At 44.6% G+C, this 23,883-nt stretch overlaps 1 protein-coding gene across 2 annotated transcripts in view; it reads right to left on the reverse strand.

Moving 5' to 3' along the window:
• The window catches only part of stk32c (serine/threonine kinase 32C), a 52,687-nt gene extending 29,046 nt beyond the window's left edge, over nt 1–23,641 (reverse strand). Inside the window, exons 1-2 of one of the 2 annotated variants that reach the window (XM_076974250.1) lie at nt 23,502–23,641; nt 8,213–8,268 (exon numbers count right to left, since the gene is read on the reverse strand). In XM_076974250.1, the coding sequence (XP_076830365.1) occupies nt 8,213–8,268; nt 23,502–23,583 (138 nt within the window). In that variant the 5' untranslated portion in view covers nt 23,584–23,641. Of the gene's footprint in view, nt 1–7,484; nt 7,593–8,212; nt 8,269–23,501 lie in introns of those variants that run through there. The other variant, XM_076974251.1, reaches the window with a different exon arrangement.
• Between the last annotated feature and the right edge of the window lie 242 nt (nt 23,642–23,883).

The following is a 23,883-nucleotide window of genomic DNA, read 5'->3' on the forward strand; positions in this document are numbered from 1 at the left end:
ATCTTTACTTCTCTCCTCCCTTCCCTTATTTAGCTGATCTTGGTACTCTCTCTCTCTCTCTCTTCCTTTTACTTTCTCTTTCCCATCTCTCTCGGCCTGTCTGTCTTTCATCATCCAGCTCTGGAGGGTTACACTGTGGAGTCCAGGGTTAATTAAACTCAGAAGATTGCATTTCATATTTTCAGGTTATTTTTTTCCCCGTCCTCGTACGCCAGTGGGAGGGGTAGCAGTCAGGCGCTCAGGTCCCTCAGTACCCGATGAGACCCACTTTCCTCACGGCTTCAGCTCTGAACGCAGGAGCAGGTCTGGGATCAGAGTTGTTCCCTATTCACAATGACTAAAGCCACAGAAACTGGTCCTGAATCTGCACTACTGTATGGCTATGCAAGTAAGGTGTCAAAGCCAGGGACACTGAAATGGTTCACTTATGACACTTCTCACAATGGCTGTGATCCTCCCAGAATTGATTTTCATAAGGTGATCTATAACATGATTTCACAGACTCCTGTGCGGAATTATTATTAACCAGTTGAACATGCAGTGCCAGCAGCACACATCCAGTGTGTTGGTCTGCTATAACCATATAGAGCCTGTACATTAATGTATAATGCAGCAGTGCTGCAGGAACACTATGCTTCCGTCCAGTAGCTCCAGACCACAAGTTGCAAAATGGATTAAAGTGATTCACCATTTCAGGGTCTGGCTAGCTGAGCAGTGATCTCCACACACTGCTGAGAGAAAAGCAATGCCCCAAGACAACATTTTCACCCCAACACAGATAAACACCTTGCTTAGAAGCCCAGACGCAGCTGTCAGTGATCATCCTGATAGCTAGGCTCTGCACATAGATCCGATCATCCGCTTGCAGACAAAAAAGAAGTCTTAAAATGGTCTCCATACGGAAGAGTACGGAGCTTTATCAGGGTTTCTCTCGACTCTAGGGTTTGTAAAAAAACAGGCTGGGTATGGCTGAACTCTTTTAAGACATTTTCAAGTATCTCAGCCTCGAAGTTCTAAATGTTACTTTGCTTTCTGAAAAGAACAGCGCCTGCAACCTTACGTTTTCAGTGATCATCAACACTGAAATCAATAGTATTGAAAGCCATGATAAATGATTAAACATAATCAGTATGTGGAGAAAGGCATGAATGTGTGCCTGAAGATATGGACTCAGCAAGAGGGTGGAAGTGATTAACCAGACACCTGCAGTACTGTGAATTTTTCGATATTTTTTTACTCCCCTCAGAATATCTGGGTATGGTCTCCTGACAGGCAGATGGATGGACAGTGTGGCACGTCTATATGGGCAGATAACACCAAAGAGGGAGTAATTAATTCCAAATGGTTATCTACAAAATGTTAATGAGCGCAGTCCAAAACACGAGGCTCCTGCTGGCACTGTTAACATTCATTATGAACACCTGCTTTTCAGCTCCAATCACTGGTTACACAGGACGCTAAAAGGTCAACCCTTTCAGCAGAGAGCTCTCGGCCTGACTCCAGTCCACACACACACACACACACACACACACACACAGGTGGGGGCCTGACAATGCCCTTCTGGCTAGCAGAAGCAGGACGCAGCAGGCAGAGCACACAGGAGCAGCAATCGTGGAAGCACCATCTTGTTTCCCTGTGAAACACTGGCCCGCTGTTGACACAACTGTGATCCGAAGCCGCCAGGTGCACGTCACACCTGCTCGTCTTCCCCTCAGAGGGGCCGCGTGTCAGAGGGGCCGCGTGTCAGCACGGTGACGTCCACATCGCCTTCGGCATGGCTCGCTCCTGGACAAAAGCTGCTGTTTGGAGGTTGAGCACATCCGTCTCTGGGAGATGAAGGATCCAAACATGACGGCCGCATATTCCCACGGGAACCCGTCCCTAATCAGCAGAGTGTATCTGCCTGGCCATCTCCACCTCCCCAGCTTCAGAACTAAAGCTGTTTGCTCCTGTTTAAGTGGCAAGTGAATGCACAGAAAGCAATTACCACACACACGCATCCAACAGCATGCACGGAAACGGCAGATGAACACAGTGATCACACAAGGCCCGGCGTGTCCAGAATGTCACCAGCAGAAGCTTATAGGATGCTGGACAAAGAGACCAAGACAAAGGGACAAAGGGAATCAACACAGGAGCTCATTTGCAGGGGTGCAGCAGAACACATGAAAGTCTGTCAAATCTCTGAACAACCCACACGACTGAACAAGAAAAATATTCTTCATTTGTTCCGACAGGTGCAGTGTGTTCCCAACTCAGGCCGACACTTCCACACCTTCAATATCTGAGGGGGTCGTCCTCAGGTTGACTTCCTCACTCTCATTATCCATCTCCCTTTCATCTCTGACCTCTGCATTTCATGAATGAATGAACTCCCAGTCAAAGGCACCATATTAATATATTATTTGCATTTAGTTCAAAGTTCAAAAAAGCTTCTGTTGGTTTTGAAAGTCAAAGCTTTCCTCCTCGATGGAGACAGATGTAAAGGCAGGACTAGGATATTCTGAACTGTTACAAGACAGTTTACAGCTCCCTGTCAAAACATTGTAAAGGCCATCAATTCTTCAGTTTTGGTAAAACTCATCAACAGAGGATGTCATATTGTAATGTAAGATGTGTCGAGACAGAAAGAAAGAGAAAGAAATTGAGTGGTGAGAGGGAGAACGTGAGAGAAAGAGAGAGTGAGAAATAGACAATGAGAATGAGCGTTATTCTCATGATAGAAAAAACAGAATAAGGAAAGAACCACTCTGTGGGCACACGCAGAGCTATAATACCTTGATGTTTGACTTACAATTTGTTTTAATGCAGCTAATAGACCAAAATACACAATTTAGTCCAAAGCATAAAATTAGAGGGACAACTAATTGCATGTTATTTATTTGTAATTTGAAAAGTGAATATGAAGTCATATTTTGAAATATGAAAAGATTCTCCCTGCTATCTTGTAAGACTGAAACCTTTACACCATAACAGTCCGAATACCAATTGACTAAACCTGTGTCCAGTTGGCTAACCTTGTGTCCAGTTGGCTAAACCTGTGTCCAGTTGGCTACCGCTGTGTCCAGTTGACTAACCCCATGTTTAGTCTCTTTGACAGACTCCATCTTTTTCATTCTTCACACCCCATCTCCATTACGCATGAGCACAAGCTCTTATGAACCAAAGCATGGCACCTCCTGGGTGACTTCAAATTGTGGTTGTCATGGTAATGAATTAGTGGCCGACAGTGGAGGATGGGGGGGGGGGGGGGGGGTGTTACAGGGATGGCTGCTGCCTGATTTAAACCCTCTGTGTCCCCACGGTTATGCTAAACTTAGCAGCGCTATCCATTGCCGTCACAGCGAGCTCCTCGAGGGACACCCCGACCTGGGGACGGAACGCAAGCATTCTGTGTTTTACGTAGCAGGATCACAATGTGAAGCGTTTTCTTTACTGGGTCACTGAACTGCTCAGTGAATCAAATAGCGTAAAACTGCGAGATACGAGATGACGACCTGCCTCTGGTCTGCAGGTCCTGCAATTAAACTATTTCAGGCCCTATCAATTCAAAGTGATTTCACAGTTGGCTGTATAAATTAAAAGTAGTATTCCATATTCAGACTTCCAGCACCACAATAATAGCACCATACTAAGACTTTACATTGCTATTCCTTCAGCACACATACCCTCAAAGACTCACACCTGTATTTGGATGCTGACAGTAGTGAGAAAATCACATTTGTTTTCAAATCAAGATGAACTTGTCAGTTGTAAAGAAAAGTGCCCTCCTCTTTATTTGATGTGTTTTTCTTTTCTTGACAGTCCTCTCTATATCTCCAGCGACAGACTGAAGAAAATGAAAGAGTTTCTAGATCGCATACGCCATTAGCAAAACAGTGAAGCACAGTATCAACACACACACACACACACACCAAAATGAAAAATATAAATCTAAAGGTACAAAGAAGACAGCCTCTATAAGCCTTGCAGTAAATTAGCACCACAGAAATAATGCCTCACACCTCCAAAGGACTGGCGTTAGTCGTTATGCCGTTAGTAGTTTACAAAGCAATAGATCCTGTGCAAATGCTGATTAAAAATGATTCCCTAGTGTGCAAACAAATGGCAAAGACCTGGAAGTGAATCCAGTCTCCTGTCCTGTCTCCGCACTACAGTTAGGAGCACCATTCAGTTAGTCTGAAGTCAAGGGAACTCTAATACTCCTATTTCCTCTGTGTATCTTTGGCTATAAAATATGTACCTCTGACAATACATGCATATCAACACTATGATGTGTTTACTTATCTAGACATTGGCTTCTTTGAGACGTCGGTAGAAAGAGCGTGTGTCCAGTTATAGTTTTCCTTAATCAAATGGGAATGTGAATGGGAAAATCTATTAGAAACATTCTCAACAGTATCCTTTAACCTAAACAGACATCATACATGCCCTTCAAAAGCTCTTGCTTTCAAATGCCCTTGCTTTCAAGTGCCCTTGCCTTCAAATGTCCTTGACTTCAAGTGCCCTTGCCATCAAATACCCTTGCTTTCAAATGCCCTTGATTTCAGACCAACCAGGGCTACTGTTTCCTGACCGGCCAGGTCATGTGGGCACAGGCCCATGCTTCCAGAAACTGTGCAGTAGCTTTTTGTCTCCGGTGTCCTCTGCCACTAGAGCTCACCAGCCACAAACTGTGAGCTCGCCAGCCACAACCCTCAGAGGATCGATTAGACGTCTGTGACAAAGACAGCTCCCCCCCAAGAAAGCACTCCACTGCTGCCATGCTGGAAGCCCTATTGGAAGCCCCAGTAGGGTATCGGAGGCAGACTGCCCAGCTGTAAGCCATCACCTGTCGGAGGCATGATTAGGAGAGCTCCCTCGCTGTGCTGGGAGAAGAGAGGGGTCAAGTCTGCATCACTAATCACATCTCATCATCTTCCCCATATAGTGTGGACTATAGTGTGGTTTTGGGTGCAGTATTTATACAGATCTCAAAATGTTCCAGAAGCAAACATTTTGTGTCTACACTGCCGATGTCCCAATCACGCACCTGTAAACGACTTTAGCTTTGTTTTTCTTCACTAAGTACCACCATAGTATGGTACTAAGTACCACCAAGTGTTCCATAACTCACATGACATCAGGCAGTGCCAGACAATAAGTAGTGCATGATGTTTGGGGAGCATGTTTGGGGAGCACTCTCTCCTTCTGAGCCAGTGAGCTCTCACTGCTGCTCCATGAGACTCCAGCTGAGACGTTTGGGAGTAAGGTTAACATTCTTCCTCTGTCCTTGGTTCATGTTCGCTCTGACGGACAAACCAGTACCATGACTGGCAGAGGAGTGGGCCCACCGCCCCTGATCCTGACTGAGGTAAAAGGACGCAGGCGGGCCCGGGCTGTGGGTGTCTGCAGGAGGACATCCCGGCCCGAACATCACAGCAGAACGCAGACACCCGCGGCATCATGGGAGATGACTGAGCAGAGAGGAGTGCCTAACGTGAGAGGGGGAGGCTCAAAAACACCACGCATGCTGTGAGGAACCTTTTAAACACGGCAGGCAAACATGGTTACATGCACTGCTCTGTGTCCATACACACACACGTATACAAGCACAAAACCTGACTGTGCAGACGCACATGGATACAGACATATATATGTAAGTGCACACATGCGTGCAGACACACTAACATATAGAAACATACATGGTACATTATTTCTTGTATATTTTATTCATGGGAGTCAGGAACACACACACACACACACACACACACACACACACACACACACACACAGAGAGAGAAACACAGACATGCATGGACACACACACACACACCACACACACACACAAACACACACACACACACACACACACACACACACACACACACACACACACACACACACACACACACTCCATCTCTTGAGAGTGCTGATGAGCAATCCCTGATCATCCTGCTGTGGCGCTCCAGGCACAGAGAGGCAATTTGGGGGCTTGTCTCACTCAGCTGGAGGCCAGAAGCATTTCTCTGCCTCCTGTCTCTCTGCGTCCTGTCTCTCTGTGTCCTGTCTCTCTGCCTCTCTGCCTCCTGTCTCTCTGCGTCCTGTCTCTCTGCCTCCTGTCTCTCTGCCTCTCTGCCTCCTGTCTCTCTGCGTCCTGTCTCTCTGTCTCTCTGCCTCCTGTCTCTCTGCCTCTCTGCGTCCTGTCCTGGCTGACTCCTGGGCGTTCCCTGGCTGAGCAGGCCTTCCTCTACAAGGACACCGCACATTATTCAATGAGGCTACAGCTACACTGTGCATACAAATGTGAACATTCCTGGTGAAGTGGCCAGGGTGTGTCTGGGTTACAGGCTTGGGCGTTGGAGAAATTTCATGGTGACTGTCTCATGGTGACTGTCTCATGGTCACTGTCTCATGGTCACTGTCTCATCGCTTTTTCTGTCCTTTCTTTCACTTTCCTCTAAACTCTTTTGCGTTCTCTTGTGATTCTCTCTTCCACCCCCCCTCTATCTGGGTGAATATCTGTCCATCACAGATGATCATAGGGGCCAGAAAGCAGCCAGGACTGCTCTGCATGGTTCTCATGGTCTGCTGCGATCACAAGTAAAGAGAACCCGAGGGCACCCTGAAGGAAGGAGGAGGAATATTAACATGGCTGCACTGAGAGAGAGACAGCTAGAGAGAGAGGGAGGAAAGGAGAGAGAAGGAAAGAGAGAGGGAAGGAGAGACAAGGGGGAGTAGAAAAGACAGAGGGAGAGACAGGTAAAGAGATAGAGAGGGAGAGAGAGAGAGAGAGATACAGACAGAGACTCCAAACCCATTTGTTTGTTACTGAAACAAAATTAGGCAAAACACAACAGCATTGCATGTACACACAGGTGCAATGCAGAACTCAGTGGCTGGTGAACATACCTGCCCTTTCCAAAGGAGTATAATGATGCAGAAGCAGCTACATTAAAGAACTGAGCACGAGCTGCTACTACATAATCTCTGGCACGCGGTTTCCCTTGACATATTGCCAACATTGACTGGGGCAAAGCAGATCAAACTCTGGTAGACATTTATCCAAGAAAACAAATCGAGTACATAGTAAAAAACAACTGAGACCATTTACATTTGAGAGTCTGCATTACATTAGTAGGACTGTTCTGTCTTGTTCCTCGTTTGGCTGGACACGGCACAGTGCCCACGGCCACAGAGAGACTCTGCTGTAAATGCAACACAACAGCTCATTCAATCATTCGTCACTTGGTATTCAGTGTACGACAGGATTCCTTTTGCCCACTGAGACACAGTCACAAATGCACTTAGAACTTGGCAAAAATACCCCCATTAAATTAATTAGCCATTATTGGTTCGGATTAATTGAAAATCCAAATGTAATTACATGAGGCCCACTTTAGCAGGCTATCTCTTAGCGACCCTGTTCAGATAACGAGAACGCTGATGTAATTAGATGCTCAGGTTTCCAGAGACCTGAGCTACAGTGCCTGCCATTTGCTCACCAGGGGAGCTCTCCAGCCCAGGAGGTACACAACCCCCCCTCATCTCCACCACCACACCCAATCCACAGGTGACCACGGGGCAGGGGGCAGCTCTTCAGGGCCCCAGCCTGTAGAGTGTACACAAGGCATGAATCACAGTGTTCTACGGCTGCGGTACCGATCTGCCTGCACCTTGAGCCAGGAAGAACAGGCTGGCCATTCCAACCAGCCAGACACTAACCACTGTGTGGTGTGTGTGTGTGTGTGTGTGTGTGTGTGTGTGTGTGTGTGTGTGTGTGTGTGTGTGTGTGTGTGTGTTTGAAAAAAAAATGCTGGAAACATTGTAAAACCATGCATAAGTTGATGAGTCACTTCATCATCTGAATTTATTTGGGACTGTTTTAGTGGGAATCCTCTAATGGCAGTCTCCAATACGTATCATTAGTCTTATTGTTTTATCCTGAATCCCTCTCACACTGAAGATTAAACAGTCACCAGTGACAATAGTAAAGACTAGTTTGTTCCTTTTTTAAACAATTTGTAGGGTTCTATTCTGTCCTAATTGTATGCTATTACCAATTGTTCGTTATTCTGGTGGATATCTTACCCATCCAAAAACAGGTCAGGCTAAATGTGGCTCCATCGCTGTTCTCCACTAACAAAGTATTTACAGGTGCAGAGATCTAAAGCACAGATGTTGTCATTGGTCAGAGCATAAGAATGAGATGGAAACAGAGGGGCATCCTTACCTTTCCAAAACTGCCCTTCCCAATGGCTCGAAGAATCTGGAAGTGATCAAAATTCACTGGAAGGAAAGAAAAGATGGACGTATGTCATGAATACACAAAAATGCAGTAATGTCTATGATCCTACGTGTAGGACGTCTGGGCAGAAGCCAGGAAGAGCAGGAGGAGAGCAAGGCGGCCTTCCGTGAGGCCCTCTGAGTTTCTCCAGCACCATGCTGTAGACTGTGCTATTAGCTCAGAGGATGGGGCGCTTGTGTAACTTTCCTCAGTTGTTCAAGTAATCATAGACAGTGCCCTGCCTGGGTATCTGCACTGCACACCAGGTTTGTGAGGGTCTGCATGCATCTCCTCCGATCACATGACTCTACGTCATCATGTATGAGGCACGGGTGTGAAGTGCGTGCTCCTCTCCCTCCCTCCCCCATTCTCCTTTCACAAACACCACAATCGATGGTATTTATCCCATAAAAACATATTTATCGGTATGCTGCATCGTGCCATTTTGCACCGTGTGTGTGGGACACAAATCCATTGCCCGGGTGGTAATAGCACCTTGCAGGATATGCTCCACCAATCAAGCTACAGGACCACTGCTACTCTTCTCACCACAGGTATTAATAAATCCACATATGATGTGGTGTTGGAGTCTGTGTCTGGCTCTGTGCATGCTACGTCTCTGGGACACAGTGAAGTCGCTTCTTCTGAAGCCTTAACAGCCGTCATCACCATCGCTAGGCCCGAATGGCTAAGAGAGGCACTGTGTTCTGCTACATCCGTCATGACGGTGAGGTCTTCAGTGAGGTTGCCACTCTGAGGTGTCATTCTCGATAACATCGGTGTTTCATTCCACGGGACTGCAGCATCAAGGGAAATGGAGAGAAAACAGCTGAAAACTCTCCTAAACGTCCCTCGTCTACAGCACCGGCACTTTCGAGCTTTTTAGTGGAAAAAGAAATCTCAATATTGTTAGGGGCAGTGACACCTCTTCAGTTTAGATTGAGATGAATAGCAGTCGGATGTATTATCGGACATAAATGTATTTATGTTTTCAGACGTTTCTCCTTCATGATTCAATAGCATGCATTTCTGGGTGATGGACTACTCCGTGCTCTCCTTTAGAAGGCTGTGTGTGTGTGTGTGTGTGTGTGTGTGTGTGTGTGTGTGTGTGTGTGTGTGTGTGTGTGTGTGTGTGTGTGTGTGTGTGTGTGTGTGTGTGTGTGTGTGAGTGTGTGTGTGTGTGTGCGACCAGCACACTGAGCGTGGTTTCACGTCTAGGGTCCACCTTTCTCTCTCTGTGCCATGGTCTCATTCATTTACACATCTGTGGAGGGAAAACTGAGCTTCAGGGCAGAGCAGGACGAACTCAGGCTCGGTGGAAAGAAAACAGGGCGGATGTGATTTAGAAGATAGCAAAACTCAGGCTGCAGGCTTCACTCCTGTGGGCCTGCTTGTTTATTGGGCAATAGATGATCTAGGCACTGTGATCTAATCTCCCCTTTTATCATTAAGCTAGAGTGTTCCTCCAGTGAACAACAAGACACTTTTGGAGTCATCTTCAAAGAAGAGGAAGCCCTGAAACCCCAGTTTTATTACTCTTGAGTCTAACACAACAAAACAAATATTTAACATATATATAAAAGTTCAACAAACTCAGACCTTTACTTCTTGTGCAGAGAATTGTACAGAAAAGGAAAGGAAATGAGTCTTTGGAAGTTTAATTTTGCAACATGCCGTTCTTACAAACTTGGAAAACACATCATTCTTATACTGAATGCCTTTAGTGTACCGTTTCCCACCAGGTCATGGTTGTCCATTCTACTGCTTTGAGTCGGCCCTACAACAAACTCGATGTTTTCTTATTTTTCACAGCATCTTCCTGCCACGCTGACCGCTTCCATTACCCACTGTGTGACGAGAGCTCTTTGCTGAAGATCTTGAAAAACTGTTGCTGACAAAGAGGCCCAGACCCTGCTGATTCGCATCACTGAAATCGACCAGGCAAGGCAGATTGGATGGAGCTGCAGGAGTTATTGCCATGACTCCTACTGGGTTACAGCCCAGGGTGAGAACACAGATACACTTTCCAGTAGGCTGCTAATGGCTCTCACCATAAAGTGCTCATTAGTGGGGGCCACTGGAAAACATACTGCATACAGAACCTCGTCAGTCCAGAAGAAACGAGATCTGAAATGCACGATCTCAGATTTCTGGATATGGCTAACAGCAAGCCAGGTTATTATCCCTACGGCATTGTGGCACTGTAGATTTTAATGACCTAGGTCATAAAGTAAATTGCTGTTTTTTAGAGATAGATGAAGTACTCCCATATCTGTAACTCTCAAGAAAGACTAATCTCCCCTATTAAAAAGTAAAAGTTGGCACTTGTATTTCCTAGTCATTACTATGTTATTTAAACCACATTTTGGAGGGCAAAGGAAAGCATGCAGTGCTGTTGCTGGAAGAGTTATTTGAATAATTCTGTAACACTGTGTAGTGGGGTGTTAAATGTGTGATGCTCCATCACTGAGCACTGCCTGTTCACTTCAGTATGTCTCACAACTCCCTTGATAAGAGGACATTTTTTCAGTGAATACATTTTATCTAATGTGTGTGTTATAGGAGACCTTACACCAGCGCTCATTGTGTAGTTTGAATGCCAAGTATGATGTAATAGCTTGAAAGTTGCACAATGGTTTTTAACATTTTAAAACACAACAAAACATTAAGCAGGTCAAATAATACACTAGTGCTAACATGATTGCTTTTGCGTGACACTGGCACGCAGAAATAGAAGTGTGTTCCTATTATCCAGTACACAAATTCCTTCAGTGTTAGCTTTTGATACATGACCCTGCATATTATATTTGAACAGCAAAACGTGGGACTATACCAACGCTGTACAAATACATTCCACATGAAGAAAACACGACAGCAATTTGAACAGTGCAAAACTCATTAAAATAGTAATCAATTTTTGGACACGCTAAAAACCACTTAGGCTTATTAGCGTCAGTTTGACTCATGGAGCTATCTGGAGAGCCTCGGTTGGCGGGCTCAGGAGGGGATCTCCCTCAGCCGGAGGGCCACGGTGAGCACGTCATTAGCACCTAACCTCGACTGGGGATATCGAGGCTGTGATGTCCTACGGTTTATTTTGACAAACGGTAACGGCCACCTCGGGTCCTGCGGCTTCTGAAGCGCAGCCTCACACACACATTCGCACAGAAACGACAGGGCAGTGAACAGCCCCCTGCCTCAGACCAGGGGACACATTCTTCTTTTCCTCGCGCCCTCTGTCATGCAGTAGTAATCACCAGGAGCTTGGAGGCACACTGCCTAATTTAACTGCTTAGTGAATTCTGAAGCCTTTCTTCGGATTAAAAAAAAGCGTATTTTTGCTTAGTAGTCAAAAAAAGTGAAGCTCTGACAGGCTCGTGAGAAGAGACTGCTGTAGAGATGGTGAGATACTGTAAATATCTGGCTTCTGGCTTCTGATGTGTTCTCTGTGGCATGAGCTTGCAGTCAGAGATCTGAGAAAGCAGCCTAGCTCAGAACCAGCACAGCGCTCCAGTGGGGAGGATCTTCTAATGAGTGTTTTAACTCGTGCTGTTTTCTCATATCTGGCTGCTGCTTCAAACCGAAGACATTTAGAGAGGGAACAAACACTTTCTAATGCCTACCTGACAGTACTAATGAATGCTCCCTTCCATAAAGTGCATCCCACTTAAGATGCAGTGTTCTAAGAAGCAGGATTAAAGGAGAATTTTCTCTATTCATCATTGCCTGGCTGTTACTAGGGGAAATTAGGTCAGAGTAGTATAGAGCATGTACGAAGGCACACAACAAATTTGCAAGATTTTCTTCATGATGTAAAAAACCACATACATATTCTAAATAAATATAAAGAATGTAGTCATTCATTTGACATGAAAATTCCTGACTCCCAACTAACAGATTTAATTCAGATTTATTGTAATTCTTACAATTCTTCTTATTTATTTATTTATTTTTAACCTTAAGCTCTTTCATAAAATTGGCATAAGATGCTGTTTATTGTTGTTACTGCCCACAGCTAATTAGTCTTTGTAACATTCTGTACAGTCTCAGGGGATCACGGCAGGTCCTAGCCTGGTTGCCCTTATGTACTGCAGTTTTTCTTCTGATGCATAAGGTAAGGGTTTTGATTATAGTTTATGCTGCTAACTCACTGATTAAAAAAACCCCTCTAGTCTGTTGATTATGAGGTGCATCATCATAGTAAAAAAAAGACCATCTAATGCATCTCCTTCCCAGAGTGTCATGACAGTCACTGAATAAATGTGACTCAATTGCTGGTAGGTGATGCCATATTTGTCATTACTTATGCATGCAGAGGTGATGTAAATTTCATAAGTTCTTTGTTATTAATCACAATCATGACTACAAATGCCCCCAAGACACAAACAGTGCTGTACCGATGCATGATGGGTATGCAGAATGCAATGACTCGTGAAAATTGTGGTTGGCCCGCATGGATTTTAGACAAACACTAACACAACAGTATCAAACCTTCTAAGTAAACCCTGGAGCAGCTAAAAGCTTACTCTACAATGTCTGCCATACACATTCATGAAAATACCTATGTGCATCAAATATTACTTGCTTACAGAAGATCCCACAGAAATTCTATGTGAATTGTTTAGTAGATTTGATCTAAGCACATATTTATTTGGTTGGAGACAATCCTTTCTCGCAAAAAGCCAAGCCAACGGAGCCAGTGACAGCCAGTGAGGGCGGACCGATGTACCGCTCCTTAAATCACAGCACTCAGACGACGTAGTGTCTACCCTTTGCCTCTAAAGGGAATAAATATGTGGTTAAGGCATCCCATAATAATGGAGACAGCAGTAAGCCTCCAGAAAGAGACCCCCCGGCAGTTCAAACAGACATTTTTACCAAGGATGAGAGATCTTCAAGGGCAACAAAGGAAAGGCTAAAAAGCAAAGCTGGGAATGGATTCTACCCACGCCTGACAAAAAAACAACGCCAGCTTCAGACCAGATGTTAAATATTATACAATTGGTTTCCGACTGGCCGCATTGCTATGAATTACAGCTTGGTGAATCGTACACTGTTTTGTCAAGCCTGGGTCAGAGGGGTGCTAATTTGATTCAGTAAATTTTGACAGTGTTTTTCTGGTGTTTAGCAGCTATGTGAAGTGTCCATCTGTCCTTGTTGTGAGCTTCAAACAGCGACCATTACTCATGTTTGCTGAGGGACACTGAACACATTTGGCATATTTGGTCTTGACTCCTAAGTCTATATTTCTAATTGCATTACATGATTTTTAAAGCTGATACTTTTTATATGTACACATTTACATGTACACACACAAAAAAAAATGAAGCAGTTTTGGTATCTCCCACAGCAATAAAAAATGTAAAGCCTGATGAGACTTTATTGATCACAAGGGAAACTGCAGACCCCTGCTGCTACACCTGGAGATTTAATAGGAAGCTTTGCATGATTGGCATCCATCATAGCTAGTGTATGACACGATCTGTCTAATTGGCTGAGGTTAGGGGTCTTCCCAAAATCAAAAAGGAAAAATCTAAAGATTTTGAGATGAAACAATTCAGCAGCTGTGCTGAATGAATGTTTTCCCAATCCAGCTGTAAAAACAATTCAGTAGCTGTGCTGGATGGGTGTTTTCCCAATCCAACTGTAAAAACAATTCAGTAGCTGTGCTGAATGGGTGTTTTCCCAATCCAGCTGTAAAAACAATTCAGTAGCTGTGCTGAATGGGTGTTTTCCCAATCCAGCTGTAAAAACAATTCAGTAGCTGTGCTGAATGGGTGTTTTCCCAGTCCAGCTGTGAAAAAAAAACAATTCAGTAGCTGTGCCGATTGGATTTCTTTCCAGTCCTGTTGGAAAAACAATGCAGCAGCTGTGCTGAATGAGTGTTTTCCCGGTTGGAAAAATAATTCAGTAGTTGTGCTGAGTGGGTTTTTTTTGCAGTCCAGCTGGAAAAAAAGCAATTCAGTAGCTATGCTGAGTGGGTTTTTCCCAGTCCAACTAATTAGGATCTTTGGCCAAAGCAATCTCATTAGACTGAACAAACAGTAGCTGTCAACGGCACTATTTTTATATGTCTGGAGCCAAAGCATGACAGAGGCACCCTTTTGTTTTCTTGGTCTAAATCTATACATCTAAAGTCTCTGTGTTCTCAAATTACTATTATCACTGTTGCAACTCTCAGTGCTTTTCCTTTGTGTGCTGAGGGACCAATACGGTTTAATGGTTGGCTTTCAAAGCTCACTCTCTTGTGAATAAGTATGAGGACACAAACAGTCTTTTGTTGTTGTAGCTGTGGCTATTTTATGTATGCATTTTTAATGATGCTTTGTAACTGAAACGTCAGAAAGAAGAGAGGGGGTGATGACATCATGTTAAAAAAGGCTATTGATATGTGCTGTAATGCCTGGAAACGCTATCAGATCTCCACTCGTTACTCATGTAAGCACTTTCATTGTCTCATCTCATTTCTCTGCTATGAATTGTTATTGGTGTTGGGCATTATTTGATCTTTCCACTTCAAAGGCAAGGTGTCATGCTGGCAGCATTCTGAGAAAGAGCAACGGAAGAAAAAGGGTTTCACGTTTCCCTCTCTGGCTCTTATCGACCGCATCCTCCAATAATCCAGCATCCACAACCGGCGCTGACGTCTGGTGCCTACACTGGGACGTCTGGGAGGCGGTGCTGGGGAAGAGTGTTATGGTGATTTGTGGGTGTCCTGCGTCTTGCATACTGGCATCTTGCATACAGGCAAACTAGAGAGAGACAGACAGACAGAGAGAGAGGGGGGAGAGAAAGAAAGAGAGAAAGGGATGGGGAAACACCCTATTTCTCAACACGTGCCCTTTCATTGTTGCACCATGCCTGGCTGGCATGGCTGATTGCATTAGAACAGGCCAGTGGCTGCTGCTGTCTGAGCGTGGGCTGGATCGATAACGGCTGCTGGGCAGACGGGCCTGGCTTTGAAGAGCCTGCCGGAGCTGGAGCTGGCCTGGCCGCCTCTCTCTCCTCGCTCCGCCTGGCAGCGTGTGTGTGGAGCACGCATGCTTGCTCGCAGAGGGAGAGCGCTCTAATCAGGTTTCACTACTCCCTTGCACGCTGGATGCTGTCTGCTGTTTGGTTCCTTCAGCCACAATGCACTGCAGCTTCTGTTTTCCCTCTTGTGCCATTTGCAGACTTGAAGAAGCTTTAATGCTACTGCTCCGAGCTCATCTCAGGACATAAACACGCCATGGAGCACTGAACGGCGTGGCCATACACATCCCCACCACCTCCGTCAGGAAGTCTTATTGTGATATGACTGGAAAGCAACACGGGAAGCGAAAATATCGAGAACGTATGCACTCGAGGAACCTTTACGTCTCCACGCGGCCTCTAGAAAGCCCAAGGCTGTTGATCATGGGGATCGGCACTCGTATTGCGTCTCTCACCCAGGAGTGACGCGTGACCCACCCAGGAGTGACGCGTGACCCACCCTGGAGTGACACGTGACCCACCCTGGAGTGATGCGTGACCCACCTCCAGTGCAGGGGGTGCCAGCTCCTGGGACTCCTGCGTGAGAATGAAAACACACTGCACTTTTTCTCACGCAGTGTCCTTCACATCCAGTCTCCCTGCTCACTGTTGCAGGGAAACTTCACACACAGCACAGAGGTGGGCGTAGGGTGTGCGAGAGTGCACATGGTGTGTATGTGTATGTGGGGGGGGGGACAGTGTATGTATATATACAGTCTTACTGTTATGGCACACTGGCAGTATTTGACACACATTTTGACAAGCATTTGACTACTTCAGTAGATTATGGAATATTTTTTACCATCATAATTTTAGAGATGGGTGGTTGCCTTTTTGCAAAAAATATTCAGTGTGAGACATATAGATTTAGCACTAGAACACAGAGGGAGGGCTCTGTCATGCACTGCTTGCAAACTGATATAAGAACATTGTCAGCTGACACCTACTGTTGAGTGTAATAAATTGCTTTGGACATAGAGCCCAATTAGCTTTGTTGGAGGACAAAAAAAGAAAGCACTCAGTAGGGTGATTGAATTGTTTTGTTTCAACGCTTGATTGGGAAGGGCTGCTTAGCATCACGATTTAGAAATATGTGCTTCATCATAACTAACTTACTCATGCACTCATACTTAATGGGTTTATGATTCTGGGAGGATGAAAGCACTGGCTTATCCCCTTTCCCTCAAAGGAGGACCAGCAATTACTGAAGGCTTATTTAAACAGACATTACAGTTGACCAAAGATCACCTTCTGGGTTCTGTTGCACTGTTGAGCACCTAAATCCAGCCGGCATAACAGAATCCATTCTACAAGGACAATTTCAAGTGTTTTAGGAGTGATAGGTAATAACATGCAACATAGGATAATCGACTGAAAACATGTATTGCTCAGGACAGCCATTTCTGGGTTTGGTCCACCTCGAGAAGTGTACGGACCACAACCTCCTCCTTCGTCCTTCAACTATGCTGCAGAGACGAGCGCTCACAGAGCAGCAGGGGGGCCACGTCCGAGCGGCCCTCTGCATCTGGGACCCCACGTCCCTGTTTTCTTGGTGGTTCACAGAGCGCTCACTCAGACTTCACCTTGGCCGACCTCGCCCCCTACTGAAGGGAGAGAAGGAAACCGAGCAGAAGAGAAGGCAAGAGAGCGAGAGATGTTTCACAGCAGTGAGATCAGTGAGCCATTTCACACTGATGCAATTAGGCATGATTTACAGAAGAACAAAGCCATCTCCATGTACACAAATGGCCAAATACATGCAGATATATATACATATATATTGAAATAACTGTTAAAGAGCTGTGAACTCTGTCACAGCCTTTGACAATCATATTTGAATCATATTTCTCATTTTTTGCTGCCCCCTAACGAGACATATGTTGAGCGTCCAGCCCAGCTCTCACGAGCGTCCTGCTTCTGATGCAGCCAAGATCAAACATCCTATTTCTAGCCCCTGTTTACAGCAGTGCTTCTCAACCTGGCCCTCTGGGCTTAGCTGACAGTTCCCACTTTTGCTCTCTCTGAGCTCCAAAGACACCCGACCCAGGCCAGTAGGAACACTAAACACCTGGGTACAGGTGCACTGGGAACTGGGTCAGAGTGTTTTGAGGAACGAGCTGAGATGCTCTTCTCTACATGGTTCCTCCAGCTAACAGAGACAGTGGTGGACCACGGCAGCAGGACATTATTTATTCATTTTGTTTATATGCCGTTACAGAGGTGGGGAGGGTGGACTTCACTGAGCCCAGCGCCGACGTGCTGACCGGTATTAACTCTGAGCAACTCGAGTTCTCTAGACTCCTGACCTCTTGCTGTTGTGGGCGTGTGATCAGAGTGGGGTCATCACTCATGCACAAGAGATGATGAGAGGTCAGCGGAGGTCTGAGAACATGGCAGAGGCAGCTACAGTGAGAGATCACGGCTCCATCTTTAGCCTGCCTCTCACTTCCTTTTCTGCAAAAATGGATGGATAGTTTCAAAAAGTGGTTAAAATGACACATTATTCTCCTTGTGAGATCATGAGATCTTAAGAACCTATGTGAGGGACAGAAGGGGGTGGGGAGGGGATAGTCACATCACTTGGGAGGCACTTAGCTCGTGGGACTGAAATGGAGAGAGGACTGTGCTATATTTTGCACTATATTTTCCGAGAGGTAAAATGTCTGCAGCAGCAGGCTAAATAATGCAGCTTTTCTGCTCTAGGGCTAAATCACTATGGCCCTGCATAACCCCGCAAAGCCAATTAATTAGAGACCTCATCTGTGGAGAGCAAACAGAGCCATCGCACCCCCCTCCTGATGAATTCATCACAGCTGCCAATGGTGACGCTTTTCAATCAGTGCCACTGAAGTGGAGGACACTGAAGCACAGTAATTAGACTTCGTCCAGGAGCGTTCTCATTAGCCACCGAAGGCAAACGATCAGTCAGAGAAGATAAATGAGCTCTGCCATCTTGCTAAGTGTACTGACGAAAATATCAACGCGCTTGCAACGTGCAAACGAACAACACACGGTGCAAAAAACAACGGAGAACTGAGGTCAGAAGAAAAGAGAACAGAGGAAAGAAAGGAGGACAGAGCGAGAAAGAGATAGAAAGATGTCTTAACTCTCCTTTTGATAAATGTTTAAAAAGAGCACAATGCCTTGATATATATGAAAAATACATGTAAATGTTAAATATTTTTTTTAAAGTGGACAGTGGAATTGTTTGTTATTTTGGCTCTGTACTCTTCAAATATGTATTGTAAATTAAACCTTCATTCCCACTAGAGGCCATTTTCTAGGTGTCATTTAAACCTGGAGATACAGTCATCTGTCAACATGGGGACTGAAGAAACATTAATTATGTAAAAGTAGACCAGCCATGAACTGCAAAATCAGACAAAAAGAAAATCAATCAGGCAATACATCAGCTGTGTCAAAATCAATTGTTTGATTATTTGGTAGTGATAAAAACAGTAAGGCGCCAATAAGCTTAGCAGTAACAAACAACCAGGCAAACGATATTCACAGTTAATTACTAGACAATATCAAATAGAGAAGAACTCATGTGTGTGTTTTTGTAAGCCTTCAACATCCAAACCACTGATATACCTCAAGAAGACAAAGAACCAGGTTGCGGTTTTGCTAATAAAAGCCTGTTAGACGTCTACTGAGTTCTGGGAGAAAGTCTTGTGGTGAAAATAAGATGCTGAAACAAGAAGGGACCGAAACGGCTGCTGTACAGTCCTGGCAGTGTGTCACCAGGGAAAACCCCCAGTGTGAGGTCAGACGTATGGGAGACAGCCCAAGCATCAAACACCACGGCCTTATTTAGGATTATATTAACTTGCCCAAAGTGCCTGATCTGTAGAATCTGAGGGCTAGGGATAGGATATTGGCATGTATCAAAAGAGCTGTGTACACTTACACGCTGCAAAAAGTGCCGACGTGATCACCCTTGGATTAGGTCGAACACAGGGCACCATACCCTCACAGCTATTGTTCCATTTCAAATTTGCTCTGCTCTAAATAGAGGCCAAAAAAAATGCTAACGCTGCAAACTGCATTACTGTCCAATTATAGGGCACTGACTGCAATGCAGCACGTTGCCTACAGAAGGACGTGCGGCCCCCGTCCTACAGATATATCTGTATACCATCTCACTGTCCAAAGGGGATGGGGTACTTTTGATTCGGTCATGGCGAGGTGGCAGGAGGGCACAGCGGAGAGTGACGCAGCTTAAATAAGACGTTGACGGCCTCTCTTGCTTTGCCTTGACGTCCCGAGCGAGTGGGCGAGGGCAGTGGCAGTGGGCATGGGAGCACGAGTCTGAGCCTTTGTCAGAACACCCTCATAGCAGCACATTAAAAAAGTCTTGGCTTGACCTGAAGACCACTCCATGAATCCCATTACAGGATAATGGGCATGCGGCATACGGCGCTCTTGAGAGGAAAGAGCCCAATGCAAGTGGACTTGTTTTGGTAATTATTGTGTACTCTAGATATGAAAACTAATGCATTTTTATAGGTTGAAGCATGAAAAAATGGTTTCAGCTGAGGTTTCTCCAAATTATTATGTTGTACATAATATTATTGTGTATTCCTAAACACCATTAGGCTTCCCAAAGGACAACAATAAAGATACAGAGTTGTTTCTTAGACAAATTTCCGAAACTTTTAAACATTAATATGGAGTATTAATTACCAAGTAAAATGACATTCTCCATATATGTTAATAATGTTATAATGTTATATCACATCATCATGGCATGAAGCCCATTCTCTATCATTTATTTATGCATGTGCTTTTAGGGTCGTGCAAGCCAGCACAGGGCAGGTCTGAAAAGCTGAAAACAAACCCACTGCCAAACACCAGCTGGAAATGAGCTACACACACTGACAGCACACACACACATACACACACACACACACACACACACAAGGGCGCATACGTACTCGCGCGCATACACACACGTACACTCGGGCGTGCACACACACACATACACACAGGCACACGCACGCGTGCACATGACACACGCACGCACGCACACACATACACACCCAGACACACTCACTCACTCACACACACACCCTGACCGACTCACACCCTCAATCTTACTCTCTCCCACTCTCTTTCTCTGTGCATGCATGCGTACATGTGTATGGGGTGGAGAGAGGGGTGGAGGGATAGAGACAGAATAAGCTAACTAGGGAAAAATGAGGCAAACAAAATCATTCAGTGGTCATTACAGTTAATGAGAAAGAAGGATAGAGGTAGAGATAGAGACAGAGAGACAGAGAGAGAGAGTTGAGAAGGAGTTTAAGTACAATACTAACAGCTCCAGACCTAACCTAAAAGGCAAACCTCACTACACTCTTTGGTCTCTGATGCATCTTAGAGTGAGTGTGCAGTGATATACAGTGAGTGTGTGAGTATAATGATATACAGTGAGAGCAGTGACACAGTGAGTGTGTGAGTGTAATGACACAGTGAGTATAGTGACATACAATGAGTGTATGAGTGTAATGACAAACTTTGAGTGCAGTGACACACAGTGAGTGTATGAGTGTAATAATATACAATGAGTACAGTGACATACAGTGAGTGCAGTGACATAACGTGACTTACTGAACTGTTTTTTCTGTGCTCAAAATGTCCAAACCCCTCAGCTCACTATAATCTGAAAGTCTGAATGTGTCATTTCCCGGAACAAAAGTTCAACTAACTTAATTATTAGAAACATATTACTAAATATTTCATGCCCTGCATTTTATAGGTGGTCTTTCCTCTGGAGAAAATTATTTTAAAAAATATTTGGAAACTGCAGTTTTCCAATGTATTGTTCAAGTAACTTGTGAACACACACATATACACAAGATCAATGTTCATCATTTTTCTGCCATGTTCTATTTGCAGTGAGAGCAATACTCTGAAATTGTTTCAGAGCTCATATTACAGCACTCCTGCACCGCACTTAACGGTGGCTGAGGTAAGGTCTTTATGTTCCTTGCACTCTTCCAGTGCCAGTCAGTCATCACTGGAAACCAGCCCACTGTGAGGCTCTGCTGAAGGTTTAGACTTCAATGATCCAATTTGCCATAATGATCCACAGAGATCCTGTTCATCAATAACCTGTGTGGCCTTAGAGATCTAAACACTCCCTCTTTGTCCCAATCAGGCAATCTGTTGAATTGGCCAACTGACAACCCCAGCGGTACATTCATTTCCTTGCAACTGGATTATCCTGGAGCCCTTTCTGCCGAGCACCGCTGTTACAGCCTAATGTGAGCCATATGCCATCTCCCAGAACGCAAAGGCGGAGGTCCTTATGAAGCCAGGCAACTTCACCATACAAGAGAAGCAGGCTAATTACCTCCACACACTGCACAGTAGTCAACCTGAGCACCAGTAGATAGCAAAGCCAGTCTTCCACAGCGAGGCTAGCACATCTCTCTTTTTGCCTTTATTCATCCATGGAACATGAAGAGTAATATATTTTCTTCCCATACATCATCAAATACAGCAAAAGTGGGATGTAATATGATGCGCAGGCGGTCAGCATTGCCTCTGCAGCAGAGTGGGCTGCCACACCTGTTATAGGATTTGATCTGCATGGGGCTGTTAGAATACTGTGGGTTAGCTATAGGTACAGGACACATCTGAGTTAGAGCCTCTACTCTCAAACTAGCCACTATGACCAGAAATGTTCCCACCATCCAGTATCTGTCTCTGGTATATTATTGGCCAAACGTGGTCAGATTGGTCAGAGCACAATTTTTTCCCCCTGAATTCTTTGTGAAGTGATCCTAGGTATGAGAAAGGTGGTGTATGAATGGAACAAACAAAATAACACAGCCTAGACTGTAAGTGGATAGGTAAGGAAACAAACACTGTTTTGGATGTGACGCTAGTGTGCATACCTGTGCATACAAGTGGGGCTTCAATAATGAAAAAAACCAGTGAATACATCTGAGACTACAAAAAGCAATTGTGTTCAGCCTTTAAGAACCTTGATATCCAAGAAGCTCCTTCAGGCTGTACTCATTAATCTGCCTAGACAAAGCCACACAGACATTAAGGTACAAACAGTGGTGGAAAACCTGAGGGATTTGATTTGCCTTTCATATGCAACTGTTCCTCATCTACTGATGCATATTTCACACAGTACTTTCTTATTGCAATAATAATGCAGATATAAATACATGTGCAAGTATAATGGCTATGATATGCAGAAAGTGCACATTTTTACATAAAGATAAGAACATGATTAATTTGTGGGCGTATGCTGCAAATAAATGGGCCATTGCAATTTCTCCCTATCTAGCCTCCCCTTGTATCTTCTCTCGCATGTTAAATCATGTGATCAAAACTCTACAGTGATCTGACCCCGTTTCCAGGGCTTTCGAGAAAAAAAACCCCTCTGGATTCTGATGAAGATGCGAGGACCGAGCTCATCGTGACTGTGGTAAAAGTGCCACACAAGGGGTCCGCCCCTGAAGCCACGCTGACATACTCTCTTCCATCATCAGCCTTCATGTGGCATTGTTTTCAATGCCACATTTTCTACCTCATCCATGTTAATTAGTCAATTAGATGGCAGATAATTCCACTTGGCATGTTTTGCTCCATAAACGATGCATGAAAAATTAAGCAATTTATTTAGAATGACCAGTTTTACATGGTTGCAGAGTGTGTGACTGGAGTAAAATGTAGACAGCTCATGAAGTCAACAATTGGAAATGCGTTCAGTGTTTAGAATATGTGATATGGGAGTATAAGGGGCTAGTGGACAACAAGACATAAATAAATAATAATACCCTTGAATTTACACAAGTTTGTGGTTAAGTGTGATGAAAGTATCAATTCGGCCAAACATCACTGCAGTCATTGAAGTTGTAACAGAATGGGATTTTTTTTAAGCCATCTTAAAGTTGTCTAATATACTGTATAATATACTGTATAATATACTCTATATTAACGATTTTTAATAATCAGCAGATGAACTCGTAAAGAATCCGCCTGGCTATGTTTTAGTAAAATGCACACTGGTGTTTAAAAATGTTTAAAATCAATCGGCAATTATTGATATTTTGTCTTATTTAAATATAAAGTGAAGCCACCGGCGTACTATGAGGAACTTCAAAGAGCACACGTGCAATTTAAATAGCATGCGAAAACGAACTGTTAAAAATAACAGGTTCGTGCTATATACACATATATACATGCTGTGCACACTACTCACCATCCTCTTTCTCGTCGAAAACCGGCCTCTTGGAAGAGCTATTCGCTCCCATCCTCTTCTTCCACTTGCCCCAGTGAAACATTGATGCGCGAGCTCAGATGGCATTCCTCGCGCGGTGTGGATCTGCGTCTCGATGTCGCTACAATCTGAACACGCGCATCTCTCCTCGCGCTACAACGACGCTCTCTCGCCGAGTTTGTTTGGTATGAATGGCACACAAAAAATAAAGAAAATAGATGACGGGCTACAACAAAGGCAGAACACCAGCAGAATCGAAATAAAGTAAAAAAGTCGCCGGTGTGTTTGACTGCTTTCTGTGACTGGTCTTTTGAAGCTCTTTTGTCGCCGCCGAACCGGAGCGACGCAGCTCGCGCGCTGTCAC

This window comes from Brachyhypopomus gauderio, chromosome 15, assembly GCF_052324685.1.
Source record: "Brachyhypopomus gauderio isolate BG-103 chromosome 15, BGAUD_0.2, whole genome shotgun sequence".
Classification (NCBI taxonomy): Eukaryota; Metazoa; Chordata; class Actinopteri; order Gymnotiformes; family Hypopomidae; genus Brachyhypopomus; species Brachyhypopomus gauderio.